Source organism: Protopterus annectens, chromosome 14.part0 (genome assembly GCF_019279795.1).
Source record: "Protopterus annectens isolate FY-2018-M chromosome 14.part0, PAN1.0, whole genome shotgun sequence".
NCBI lineage: Eukaryota > Metazoa > Chordata > Ceratodontiformes > Protopteridae > Protopterus > Protopterus annectens.
Window position 1 is genome coordinate 1,081,860,420 of NC_056748.1, and position 15,113 is coordinate 1,081,875,532.

Sequence of the window (15,113 nt, forward strand, 5' to 3'; positions counted from 1 at the left end):
TCTCCCTCTTAATCATTTTGCTGAAGAAAATATGTACATATGTTTTGTTTGCCTGACTGCAGTTTCACTATAAACATGTATGTCTCTCTGCTTGAATATCAATTTAATTAACAAGTGGCAAGACCACATACTGAAAACAGCCCAGTGGTCACTGTACACAATGACCGATGGATGAGGAGTATACTCGGTGGTCACTGTACACAATGACCGATGGATGAGGAGTACACTTGGTGGTCACCATACACAATGGCCGATGGATGAGGAGTATACTCGGTGGTCACTGTACACAATGACCGATGGATGAGGAGTATACTCGGTGGTCACTGTACACAATGATCAGTGGATGAGGACTATACTCGGTGGTCACCATGCATGATGACCGATGGATGAGGAGTACACTTGGTCACTGTAAACAATGACTGATGGATGAGGAGTACATAAGGTGGTCATCGTACACAATGACCAGTGGATGAGGACTATACTCGGTGGTCACCATACACAATGTCTGATGGATGAGGAGTACTCTCGGTGGTCACTGTGCACAATAACTGATGGACGAGTACAGTCAGTGGTCACTGAACACAATGACCGATGGATGAGAAGTACATTTGGTGGTCACCATACACAATGGCCAATGGATGAGGAGTGTAGTCAGTCACCATACACAATGACTGATGAATGAGGAGTATACTTGGTGGTCACCGTACACAATGACTGATGGATGAGGAGTTTAATCGATGGTCACCGTACACAATGACCGATGGAAGAGGAGTATACTCAGTGGTCACTGTACACAATGACCAATGGATGAGTACACTTGGTGGTCATCGTAGACAATGACCGATGGAGGAGTATACTTGGTGATCACCATACACAATGACCGATGGATGAGGAGTATACGCTGTGGTCACCATACGCAATGACCGATGGCTGAGGAGTATACTCGGTGGTCACCTTACACAGTGACCGATGGATGTGGAGTATACTCGGTGGTCACCATACACAATGACACACCAGCATGGACAATGACTGAGTCATATTTGTACTTGCCTTGGAGTGACCTGAGTGCTTGTGTTATGTGGCAGATCCTAGCACCCGACAGGCTGCTCACCGTGACCCTCTCCTTGTTCAGCCTGGTGAGCGGGACGTCAGTGTGCCTGATGATAGAGTCACCTATTACAAGTGTATCAGGCGTGTTGTTTAGTCTTAAGGGCTGTGACTGTTCGGCACACTGGCTTTGTGAGATATGTGTTGCACGTGTTTTTTTTTGGGGTAGCGGTTGCTTGGGTGTCTGCTTTGGAGGTCTCTGCTGCTTAGGCAGATCTTTATTTAGAGCCTCTGAGTATGTTTTCGTATGATTATGTGTTTGGTTTGCTGTCGTGGTAGGTCTATGTGAGACTGGAATTGTAGTGAGTGTAGTTTCCTTCTCCTCCTGACTGGTTATGCCAGTACTGAGTTGAGAGAGCTTAGCCTCCAGTTTGGCTATATGGTTGCATCTCTCACATGTGTTGGAATTTGTTGGGAGGAGGATAGGGTTGTCTGTGTACATGAGGCAGTTGTAACATTGCCTCAAGATTCCCAGATTCACCAGCTGGACCGGAGAGGAGATTGACAACTGACCTTTGGACATGCTAGAATAATATTGGGAATTCCTTAATAATTGAAAACAAGGGCCAGTGGGGAGTGAGGGTGTAGTGCTTTTAATTTTTAGTGCTGACTTATATAATTGCTTTAGTGAGCTAGTGCTAGGTAACTTAAGTGCAATGTGTTACAGGTAACTTAAATGCAAAAACGACAAACAGTAACTTTCTTTCAAGTGAAACAAGGAAATAAGTACAGTAAGCAATGCAGATATCACTAGTGACATACCTCTCAACTGTACACATTTTTGCTGAACGTCCAGATATTGGCCTCATATTTTTTGCCCTTTTTTTCATAAAATTGTGGTTTTCTGGCAAATTAGTGGTAAATCATTAAAGGCTGAAGTTTGAAAATAATGACACATATTTAGGTTTCAGACTTCATATCCTTCAGAAAAATTCAAGCTAATGCAAATCCTGTTATTCTACCAACTTTACATTTGTAATAATTAAAATTTAAGAACTGCCCCTATTTTTGGGCCTTCGTCCAGATTTCTTGCTCTTAAAGGCTGAGAGGTATGGCTGTGCTTTTCCTGTAATACTGGCCCAGGAGACAGATAAGTGTGTTACTGATTTTTGTAATATCTGCACAGGGCTGTGTGTCTGTCCGTATCACTTACTATATAATATCTGCACATGGCCGTGTGTCTGTCCGTATCACTTACTATATAATATTTGCACAGTGCTGTGTGTCTGTCTGTCCGTATCACTTATTATATAATATCTGCACAGGGCTGTGTGTCTGTCTGTAACACTTAGTATATAATATCTGCATAGGGCTGTGTGTCTGTCTGTCCATATCACTTACTATATAATATCTGCTCAGGGCTGTGTGTCTGTCCGTATCACTTACTATATAATATCTGCAAAGGGCTGTGTGTCTGTCTGTCCATATCACTTACTATATAATATCTGCACAGGGCTGTGTAAAGCAGCATGACTGCATGTCTGTCTGTCCGTATGTCATCCCGTTTACTATTTCCCCATTCATACAGTTTTGCAAAGGTAGGACACTATACCCCCTCCCCACTTCTAAATATGGGACATCTAGTTAGGGTTGCAGAATGCATCAAACCTATGTATGTATGAATGTACATATGTTTCACAAAAGCAATGAAAGTCAACAGTGTAGCCACTCTGAATTAACTCCCTCTCATACCAATGGACAAATTTTCTTCAACAAAATGAATCAGAGGGAGAAACACTGCAGAAATAAAAAAATATTTCTGCTGTGTTTCTCCCTCTTATTCATTTTGCCGTAGAAAATATGTACATATGTTTTGTTTGCCTGACTGCAGTTTCACTATAAACATGTATGTCTCTCTGCTTGAATATCAATTTAATTAACAAGTGGCAAGACCACATACTGAAAACAGCCCAGTGGTCACTGTACACAATGACCGATGGATGAGGAGTATACTCGGTGGTCACTGTACACAATGACCGATGGATGAGGAGTACACTTGGTGGTCACCATACACAATGGCCGATGGATGAGGAGTATACTCGGTGGTCACTGTACACAATGACCGATGGATGAGGAGTATACTCGGTGGTCACTGTACACAACGACCAGTGGATGAGGACTATACTGTGTGGGCTGTGTGTCTGTCTGTCCGTATCACTTACTATAGAACATCTGCAGAGGGCTGTGTGTCTGTCTGTCCATATCACTTACTATAGAATATCTACAGAGGGCTGTGTGTCTTTCTGTCCGTATCACTTACTATATAATATCTGCAGAGGGCTGTGTGTCTGTCCGTATCACTTACTATATAATATTTGCACAGGGCTGTGTGTCTGTCCGTATCACTTACTATATAATATTTGCACAGGGCTGTGTGTCTGTCTGTCCATATCACTTACTATATATCTGCACAGGGCTGTGTGTCTGTCTGTATCACTTACTATATAATATCTGCACAGGGCCGTGTGTCTGTCCGTATCACTTACTATACAATATCTGCACAGGGCTGTCTGTCTGTCCGTATCACTTACTATATAATATCTGCACAGGGCTGTGTGTCTGTCTGTCCGTATCAGTTACTATATAATTTCTGCACAGGACTGTGTGTCAGTCTGTCTGTATCACTTAGTATATAATATCTGCACAGGGCTGTATGTCTGTCTGTCCGTATCACTATACAATATCTGCACAGGGCTGTGTGTCTGTCTGTCCGTATCACTTACTATAGAACATCTGCAGAGGGCTGTGTGTCTGTCCGTATCACTTACTATAGAATATCTGCAGAGGGCTGTGTGTCTGTCCGTATCACTTACTATATATCTGCAGAGGGCTGTGTGTCTGTCCATACCACTTACTATATAATATCTGCACAGGGCTGTGTGTCTGTCTGTCCGTATCACTTACTATACAATATCTGCACAGGGCTGTGTGTCTGTCTGTCCGTATCACTTACTATACAATATCTGCACAGGGCTGTGTGTCGTTCTGTCCGTATCACTTACTATATAATATCTGCACAGGACTGTGTGTCTGTCTGTATCATTTAGCATATAATATCTGCACAGGGCTGTGTGTCTGTCTGTCTGTATCACTTACTATATAATATCTGCAAAGGGCTGTGTGTCTGTCTGTCCATATCACTTACTATATAATATCTGCACAGGGCTGTGTAAAGCAGCATGACTGCATGTCTGTCTGTCCGTATGTCATCCCGTTTACTATTTCCCCATTCATACAGTTTTGCAAAGGTAGGACACTATACCCCCTCCCCACTTCTAAATATGGGACATCTAGTTAGGGTTGCAGAATGCATCAGACCTACGTATGCATGAATGTACATATGTTTCACAAAAGCAATGAAAGTCAACAGTGTAGCCACTCTGAATTAACTCCCTCTCATACCAACGGACAAATTTTCTTCAACAAAATGAATCAGAGGGAGAAACACTGCAGACATAAAAAAATATTTCTGCTGTGTTTCTCCCTCTTAATCATTTTGCTGAAGAAAATATGTACATATGTTTTGTTTGCCTGACTGCAGTTTCACTATAAACATGTATGTCTCTCTGCTTGAATATCAATTTAATTAACAAGTGGCAAGACCACATACTGAAAACAGCCCAGTGGTCACTGTACACAATGACCGATGGATGAGGAGTATACTCGGTGGTCACTGTACACAATGACCGATGGATGAGGAGTACACTTGGTGGTCACCATACACAATGGCCGATGGATGAGGAGTATACTCGGTGGTCACTGTACACAATGACCGATGGATGAGGAGTATACTCGGTGGTCACTGTACACAATGATCAGTGGATGAGGACTATACTCGGTGGTCTCCATGCATGATGACCGATGGATGAGGAGTACACTTGGTCACTGTAAACAATGACTGATGGATGAGGAGTACATAAGGTGGTCATCGTACACAATGACCAGTGGATGAGGACTATACTCGGTGGTCACCATACACAATGTCTGATGGATGAGGAGTACTCTCGGTGGTCACTGTGCACAATAACTGATGGACGAGTATAGTCAGTGGTCACTGAACACAATGACCGATGGATGAGGAGTACATTTGGTGGTCACCATACACAATGACCGATGGATGAGGAGTATAATTGGTCACCATACACAATGACCGATGGATGAGGAGTACACTCTGTGGTCACCGTACACAATGACCAGTGGATGAGGAGTATACTCGGTGGTCACCATACACAATGACCGTTGGATGAGGAGTATACTCAGTGGTCACCATACTCAATGACAGATAGATGAGGAGTACACTTGGTGGTCACCGTACACAATGACCGATTGATGAGTATAGTTCTGGGTCTAACCTTACATCTCAACAAACTTACAATGCTTTTATTTTACATGTATGCATCCTACACCTAGAAAGCCTCCAACAACCATGATCGCAGCAGATACACCTTCAATACATACTTTTTATTTTCCCTGACAAGGCTGCTGTTGTATTTTCACTAACACATAATTAAGTTCCTGCTTTTTGCCACAACTTTAGTGATCACATCTCATGCATTTCCATCAAATTCTTTACTGTCAGCAGACTATGCAATACTGCTCTTCCACCATCTATACCAGAGGAGGATCCCATTGCACCTGATTAACAAGTTATACATTGGAGGAAGTACATCCTCACTTTGACAAAAAATACATCCCTTCTTTCATAGGACCATATTCTCAGAAACCAGCATGCTTTGGGTCCTCTGCCTATAGATGGTTCAAATCTAGACAGGCTATGGCATAATCCTTACAAGAATATTATCTAGTAGTTCACCATTTCAACTTGCATGGAATACAGAGGTAATTATTACCAGCAATCTCCACCATAGCAAGTATGGTAAGGAACACATACAATTTAATCTGACCTGACAGTGATCTTTGTCCATTACTGGTAGCCTGTTCTTCTTCCACTGCTACATCCACAGGGTTTTCCATCATATTTTAATTACCTAGGACTTTACAAAATCTAGCTTTAACAGCCAGGGCTCTGCTTGATAATTACTTACACAAGACTCATACTTGTACAACATGCCATACACCAGCTATCAGTATGTCCAGTTCCACAAATAAAGATTTGCCAACATTAAGTATACAACTGGAAACCTTATCGAACTGGACCAGCAGTCATGTCCTCTCTCTCACACTTTTGTTTTCCTTTTTAGTTCTACTGACATTCTCAAATAGTACTAAATACTTCCAAAGGACATACTACTTTAAAACAACTTCCATTCCTCTAACCCAGTTCTAGCTACATCATCTTAACCAGTATCAAAGGCATTAAGACTAGTATTCGTCTAGATCCAGAACTATGTCCTTAAGCACCATCATAAAGTACAGTTACACAAGTCCTATCTACTTGTAATGGTAGATATTCAAATCTCACACTGAGGGTTCTTTGCCTATACAAACCCACCCTGGCAGCTTTCCAGAGGTCAAAATGTCCTCCTGTGACAAGAGGATTCGTTAAGCTTCACCCATCAGGGGAAGCTTATCCCCTGTTACATGAAGTCAGTTGTTTAGGCTTTCAGTGCTAAGTAGGAAGAACCAAACAGGACCATAAACAAGAACTGTCAGTAAACAAATGAGATGCAGCCAAAAAACAACAACAGAAATAACCAAAGCCAATCAACAACAGGGTTGGATGACATCGAAATATAAAGAAATAAGGGTGGTGGTGGGCGGGTACAACCAGTGAGGCAATGCGAAATTAGAACATCTACCATTACAGTAAGTAGGGCTGCAGCTTTATTATGTTCATCATTCACACGGTCTTAGTGGCACATGGGCAGATTCCCAAAGCTTCCATTACCTGGGAGGAGAAAGGATAATGATCCATGAGCCCATGGGAGGAGAAAGGATAATGATCCATGAGCCCATGGGAGGAAAAAGGATAAGGATCCATGAGCCCATGGGAGGAGAAAGGATAAGGATCCATGAGCCCATGGGAGGAGAAAGGATAAGGATCCATGAGCCCATGGGAGGAGAAAGGATAAGGATCCATGAGCCCATGGGAGAAAAAGGATAATGATCCATGAGCCCATGTGAGGAGAAAGGATAAGGATCCATGAGCCCATGTGAGGAGAAAGGATAAGGATCCATGAGCCCAATGGGAGGAGAAAGGATAAGGATCCATGAGCCCATGGAAGGAGAAAGGATAAGGATCCATGAGCCCATGTGAGGAGAAAGGATAAGGATCCAGGAGCCCATGTGAGGAGAAAGGATAAGGATCCAGGAGCCCATGTGAGGAGAAAGGATAAGGATCCATGAGTCCATGGAAGGAGAAAGGATAAGGATCCATGAGCCCATGGGAGGAGAAAGGATAAGGATCCATGAGCCCATGGGAGGAGAAAGGATAAGGATCCATGAGCCCATGGGAGGAGAAAGGATAAGGATCCATGAGCCCATGGGAGGAGAAAGGATAAGAATCCATGAGCCCATGGGAGGAGAAAGGATAAGGATCCATGAGCCCATGGGAGGAGAAAGGATAAGGATCCATGAGCCCATGGGAGGTGAAAGGATAAGGATCCATGAGCCCATGGGAGAAAAAGGATAAGGATCCATGAGCCCATGGGAGGAAAAGGATAAGGATCCATGAGCCCATGTGAGGAGAAAGGATAAGGATCCATGAGTCCATGTGAGGAGATAGGATAAGGATCCATGAGCCCATGGGAGGAGAAAGGATAAGGATCCATGAGCCCATGGGAGAAAAAGGATAAGGATCCATGAGCCCATGGGAGGAGAAAGGATAAGGATCCATGTGCCCATGGGAGGAGAAAGGATAAGAATCCATGAGCCCATGGGAGGAAAAAGGATAAGGATCCATGAGCCCATGGGAGGAGAAAGGATAAGGATCCATGAGCCCATGGGAGAAAAAGGATAAGGATCCATGAGCCCATGGGAGGAGAAAGGATAAGGATCCATGAGCCCATGGAAGGAGAAAGGATAAGGATCCATGAGCCCATGGAAGGAGAAAGGATAAGGATCCATGAGCCCATGGGAGAAAAAGGATAAGGATCCATGAGCCCATGGGAGGAGAAAGGATAAGGATCCAGGAGCCCATGGGAGGAGAAAGGATAAGGATCCAGGAGCCCATGGGAGGAGAAAGGATAAGGATCCATGAGCCCATGGAAGGAAAAAGGATAAGGATCCATGAGCCCATGGGAGAAAAAGGATAAGAATCCATGAGCCCATGGGAGGAGAAAGGATAAGGATCCATGAGCCCATGGAGAACGGTCCTTGCAATGCCTGCTCTGGAACTTGATAATAATGCAGTCTGTAGTGCTTTGCAAAGGTATGAACACAGTACCAAGTTGTTGTTTCTGGAATGCTTCTAGGGTCTACTCCTTTCCAATATGCCACTGAAGAGGAGAAGGCTCTAATGGAATGTACCTTTACCTTGTCTATAATAGATTTACCAATGTGGAAGTGCAAAAAAATAGCAGGGGGCACCCAACAAGCAATCATCAGCTTACAGACAGGTTGGCTTTTCTTTGCCTTAGAATAAGGAATAAATAGCTGGTCAGATTTCCTGAAGAGCGTAGTTCTGTCGAGGTAGTTCCTCAGCTCCCTGTGCACATCCAAGGTGTGCAAAATCCTCTCCCTTGCTTTTAGGTTCTAGAAAGCAAACTGGGAACTTGATAGCTTTATTCAGGGTAAATTCAAGAAGTACATTTGACAAGAAAAAGAGATTGCTGCTTAAAACAACCTTATCCTTGTGGAAAATCAGATAAGGTTGGCACACCATGAGACCTTATAGCTCAGAGACTTGCCTTACAGATATCAGAGCAATAAGCAAAACAATTTTCCAAGTGGTAAAGTTTAAATCAGTCAGAGAGGCTGGTTCAAAAGGAAATAAGGTCAATTTTTCAAGAAACAAAGTTGAGATCCCAAGGAGGAGGAATTTGCTTTTGAGGAGGTCTGAAGTGCAACACTTTTTATAAGGAGTTTGACCACAAAAACAGATGAAAGAGGAGGATCCATTGGCAAGCCAGCTGTGATGGCCACAAGATGCACCCTGATAGTTGCATAAGGTAAGCCATTGGTGAGTAGCTCACACAAATATTTAAAAAACAGAGGGGAAGACCACCTAAAAAAACTTATAAGATTTTCTAGTTACAGATTTGCTTGCCTCCTTTAAAACCTGCTGCATATCTTATGGAACAAGGGACTAAAGTATCGAGACAGAATCTTCCAGGTTGTCAGCTGCAATTGCTCTAAGTTGGGGTGCATCAGTTGCCCCCAACACTGTGCAAGCAGATCAAGAGTGTAAGGAAGTTTGTGGCAATTGCTTTTGGTCAATTCCATTAAGAGGGAAAACCAACTTTGCCTGTGCAAAAAAGGGTTCACCACAATGATCTTTGGCAATTATTTCTGAATCTTCAGATGTACCATGGATATCAGTGAAAAAGGTGGAAATGCATAAAGGAACATTCCCATCCAAAGGAAGGAGAATACATCTGTCCTCACAGCATGGTTGCAAGGATGTCTCAAACACAATTTTTCCAACTGCTTCATTTGAAAGGAAGTAAAAAGATCTATTTAAGGTGTTTCCCACATCTGGACCAAATCATAAAAGACCTCTGTCCTCAGTTTGGACTGACTGAATTGGGGTCTGCAGAGAAAAGATTAGGTCTGGTTTGAAAGACATTTGATCCCTCCACCACTAACTCTCATTTCATAAACTCTGGCACTGGTACCTGGAACTCCAAGGTTTGCAGGTGCTGGGTCCAGCAATGTTTTAAGTACCACTAAATCTTTCTCAAGTGGAATCTGGCCAATTGTGTCATGTGTATAACTGATGCCATGAGGCCTAGAAATTTGAGAAACTCTCTTCTGCAGGCAGCATTTTGAAGAGAGGAATGCCTGAAAATGCTCTGACAAGGCAGAACTGTCTTCTGGTAGAAAGGCCATTCTTTTTTCTGTGTCTGCCATACACCTGTGGAAGACAATTCTTTCAGAGTTTATGAAGGAGGACTTTTGTACAGTCAACTGGAAACTCAAGTGAGTTTGAATGATTGAGACCTTGTATAATGATTCTAAACACATGGAAACAGACTCTGCAAAAATCAGCAAGTCATCTAAATACAGGAAAATGTAGATGCCCTGAGTTCTGCAGTAAGCAACCACTGCAGGCAGGCACTTCATGAATATTCAAGGTACCTAAAAGGGTAATGTAGAAAAATGATAATTTCAGGCAGACAACAAATCTAAGCTATCTCCCAAGCCCTGTACATCGGATTGCTGTAATGTGTCATCACTGCAACTAAATGCCGGTCACTGTCAATGTTCCTGTATGAAATGGTCCAACATAATGTGATACACAGGCCTGCAAGTTGTAAGAGCATTGTTACTGCAGTTCTGTATGTGCATACTACACCTAAAACTCAGCTGCATAAACTAAAATTGCTTAGAAGGGGTGGTAGTGAAGAGTGTTACTTAGACTGAATGTGGCTGACACTTGGTGGGGGCTTCCAAAATGCTAACACCAGTCCTAATTGAGAAGGTATGCCTTGTTACATAACCATATTTTTTTTCCTGAGGATTTAAAATTGAGCTTTTGAATGCTAATTTAAGTTCTGAACTTGTGTTTTGTCCTGGTGCTACTGAGATTCTCAAACAATGGGATGACAGCAGTAAATTGATACATGGGCATCTAGAATGTTTCATATTTACAGGTTTTCCGCTAGTAAAGTTTCCATCTCTCAAGGGGCAGAACAAACAATATTCCCAGCCTAACTAATTTAGAGACTATACTCTTATCAGAGGAGAGAAATTCTTCCTCCCTTCAGAGCAACCCCCCCTCCCCCACCAGTCCAGATCCATCTGTTCTCTCCGGTAGTCCTTCACATGTTGCAGGCAGAGGTTACAGAACCAGTTCTTGCGCCACAAAAAGGAAAAGGATTTTACACCCTAATCCTTTTTGTTTGCACTCAAAAAAATAGCTATCATGGAGAACAGTGTTAAATTTGTAAATACCTTTATGAAAGTACCTACATTCAAAATGCTCACCCTGCAGACAGTCTACCCCTTCTCCTGGACCACTGTTTCATGGGGACTTCAGATATGGAAAATGCTTATCACATTCCAGTTGCTGACAAAACAGAAGCTCACAAAAAACTAACAAAACAAATGTTTGATAGGATACATAAATCCTATCTGAGAATAGTGCCAGATCCCCTACCCCTATCCCTCAAAAAACACCAGGCAGTCTCTGCATTCACCTGTTGGTTAGATTGGAATGAAAGAAGAGGTTCAAAGGGCCTCAAGTGACTGCTATCATACATACATATGGATGTCATAAACTATATATGACCCCTATACTGCAGAAGCTCTGCCACAAGGCCTAACTCCCAAGCATTTTCACTGAGAAATTTGTCTTTATACAATAGCCTGTGGTCTCTGCATGTGGCCCCTATACTGCTGGAGATCTGCTATTAGGCTCAACTTCCAAATGTTTTCACTAAGAATTTTCTCATTGTATAATGTAAGCAAATTTAACATGATGAACCTTACTGTGTATTAACTTCAACTAGTCAAATATGTGCATGCCCTGTGCTGGAAAGTGGCTGTAACATCTAGGCCCCCTCCAAAGGAGTAATCCTTGCACTTTAAGGACCACTTACTATGTAGGCCACAGTCCTTTTGCTTGACCAATAGATTACATTCTATACGCCAGCTGCTTAAACTTCCTAGCTACCAGGTTTCTGTATTCAGAAAATGTTGAACTTGTAGAAACTACAATCAGAGAATAATCTGGAATACAAGGATTTCTAGCTGTCTACCATGATGAGTTAATTTGGTAGTATTATTTCGGGAGGAGATGTTCTTCATTTTGGTATGAAAAGTGCTGAAATGTTACTTTACTGTCATCACTGTTCTTTGCTAAAACAGAACGTGCTGTCGTTGATGCATACTCTTACTTTATTTTCTCAAGACCAGATTTCCTGAATGTATTAATTTAAAAATGCAGAATAAGGCTCTGATGAATTATAGGGCCAAAAACATCACTGCACAAGTTATTATTAGTGCGGAATTTTGGAAACAAGATGGACGCGTACTAAATCTACAAACTGCACAGAAATATAACGTAAAGCACACTAAAAAATAATCATAATAAAGTAGAATGCATATCTTGCTTGCTGCAGAAAGAGCATCATCATTTAACTGTTTAACTGAGATTTTTTTTATTACTGTTCCTTTCCATTTTGCCAAAGTGGCTGCACCCCATTATCCTAGGGAAGCCTGAGACTTACGCTCACATTGTTTACACAATGATTTCCAGGGACATGTTTTAAGTTGAGAGAGAATGGTGAATGCAAAACATATTATGAACAGAGAATCAGTTCTTTGTCAGCAACTGCATATAGTTTTAGCTGTATCCATTTTCAGTTTTAAGTGGAACACTCATCAATTAAGAATGTAATTCACAGATACGGGTTTATTTCATTCCAACATGAGCTGTGCATATTTTTTAGAAAAAGGGCTCTGCGATAATAGGTCAAGATGAAAACGTGACAGTGGGGAAAGCCTGATGATGGAAAATAAAGTGTTAGTATAGCAACACTGTTACAGAACTCTATGAAACATCCATTTTAAGAATACATTGGCAGAGCATTACATAGCATAGTGAGGTTAGAAAATAATGTACTCTTGGATGCACAAATGCATACGTTAGCTTTCACACTTCCATTTCCTGACTGTGGAGGGCAAATATTTCACAATGCATTTACAATGATCAGCCATACTGGGGCACTTACAGTGTCATATGTCAGTTTTATATTCCAGGGAATAAACTGACATAAAACCACTAGTAATCCTGACATTGACTGGTTTGGTGTTCTGGTTCAGTCCATCTACCCTAAGTAAACCTGTGGGAGGCAGGCTAGGGAGTGAAAACAATCAACTTCTATGGGTTTCTGAAATTCTTCTTCGAATACTTGCATAGGAAAACCCATGACGATGTATAGGTACATACTGCAGGCAGCTACTGTATAAAGATACAGACAGATGGGATAGCTAGACAGTCAAATTTATGTGTTGTCTCAGTGCAACAGACTATTAATGCATTTCAGCCACTAAAAATTCTCTCTCACTCATGTGAAATGACATGTTTTATTAAGTACAACTATACTCACTTTTTAAATAAATAATTTTATGTTTCAGACAACTCGACTTACCCATTGTGTCCTACTTGTATGAATGCATCGTACAGTGTCTGGAGGGTTTTCATAATCTCCCTTTGCCTTCCAGAAGTTATGATGTGTTTGTTGTAATTTAGAATATACACAGCTGCATTACATACAATCCAGGCTTCATTCAAGTCTACTCCTAATCTTGCAGCTCGAAGAAAATTTTCTGAAGCACACTGGGATAAATGAGCAATCCAATCTCTGCAATATTTAAAAATATTAATAAATCAGAACTCAGAATGGTAAATTGTAGAATACAGATCAAAGCTTACCAACACAAAATGTACAAAGTCAAGACTTTTGTGCTTAGTTCTGCCTATTTAGAGATTTTCTACATACTATTACTCCTTTGATATTCTCTGCTTAACAGAAACTTAGTTAAAACCTGTAACCAAAGACAATGAAATCATCCCACCTGGATATAATATCCTGAGACTAGACCGAGTATCCAAGAAAGGTGGTGGGGTTGCTATCCTATATAAATCTAGCTTACAATTAACCAGTCATAACTGTAAACCACCTATAGACTCCAATGCAGACATTCTTATCTCCAAACTTCATCTTAACAAATTCCAAATCCATCTATATTATCTGTATATATCTACCACCTGGTAACAACACTGTCACCATGGAAAACATACTTTGCTGGCTTTCCCAATACCTGTCCCAAGAAACCATAATCCTAGGCGACACAAACATTGACTGGAGCTGCTACTGCAGCAGCCTCCCCACAAACCATATTAACCTATATGGGTATTACCAAACCATTACCTCCCCACCAGAATAAATAAATCTAACAAGAAATCAAGCTTATTAGACAGGATTCTCATAAACCATCATCCTCACATTTATGATTCAGGAACCCTCCCTGATGATTTAAGTGACCACTTTCTTACCTATATCATCAGCCATAAAATCAACACTCCCATTCCAATATCTGTCAAAAACATCAGATCTAAAAAGTACTTTCACCCTGAACTATTCCAAATGGAACTAAGAGCTTGCAACTGGTCTCCCTTACAAAACCTCCCTTTAGATGAAACCATTAGTTACTTTAACTCTAACTTCCTTGCAATTCTCAACCACCATGCTCCAACCAGATTAATTAGAATTAAAACCAAATCTGCTCCATGGCTTTCAAAAGAAACCAAACATAAAATAAATCTTAGAAACAAACTTTGGGCAAAATGGAGGAAGACTAAAAACCCTACAGACCAACTAACATTTAGACAGCTAATAAATGAAACCAAGAGAGATAACTATCCCAGAGGAGTGTAGCCTCCCAGACATCTCAAATGCGCAGGTGAAAGCTGCTCTCTCTAAAGCTAAAAACACAGCATCAATGGGACCGGATGGTGTCCCAGGCTGTGTGCTACACGAGCTAAATGAGGAATTAAACCCGCACATAAGGCAGCTGTTTAATCTCAGCCTTACCACAGGATACGTGCCCAAGGAGTGGCGTACGGCAACTGTGGTCCCACTCCACAAAGGCGGTGCTTCTACGGACCCTGGTAATTACCGCCCCATAAGCTTAAACAAGTCTAGTCTGCAAAGCTATGGAGAGGATCATAATGGAGCTCATAAACAAAGATATAGGGGACTTGCAGACATTGGACCCGATCCAGTTTGGCTTCGTCAAGGGAAGATCATGCCTTTTGAACTTGGTCGACTTCTTCGAAACAGTCACCAAGGCCATTGATGAGGGAAAGGCAGTCCATACAGCCTACCTTGACCTTGCAAAGGCTTTCGACACAATACCCCACTCGGGTATTGTAGAAA

At 41.7% G+C, this 15,113-nt stretch overlaps 1 protein-coding gene across 1 annotated transcript in view; it reads right to left on the bottom strand.

The window, feature by feature from the left end:
• Window positions 1-15,113, bottom strand: part of CFAP46 (cilia and flagella associated protein 46) — a 3,596,153-nt gene that overhangs the window by 2,485,335 nt on the left and 1,095,705 nt on the right. Inside the window, exon 21 of the mRNA XM_044056880.1 lies at window positions 13,323-13,535. Coding sequence (XP_043912815.1) covers window positions 13,323-13,535 — 213 coding nt within the window. The remainder of the gene's footprint in view (window positions 1-13,322; window positions 13,536-15,113) is intronic.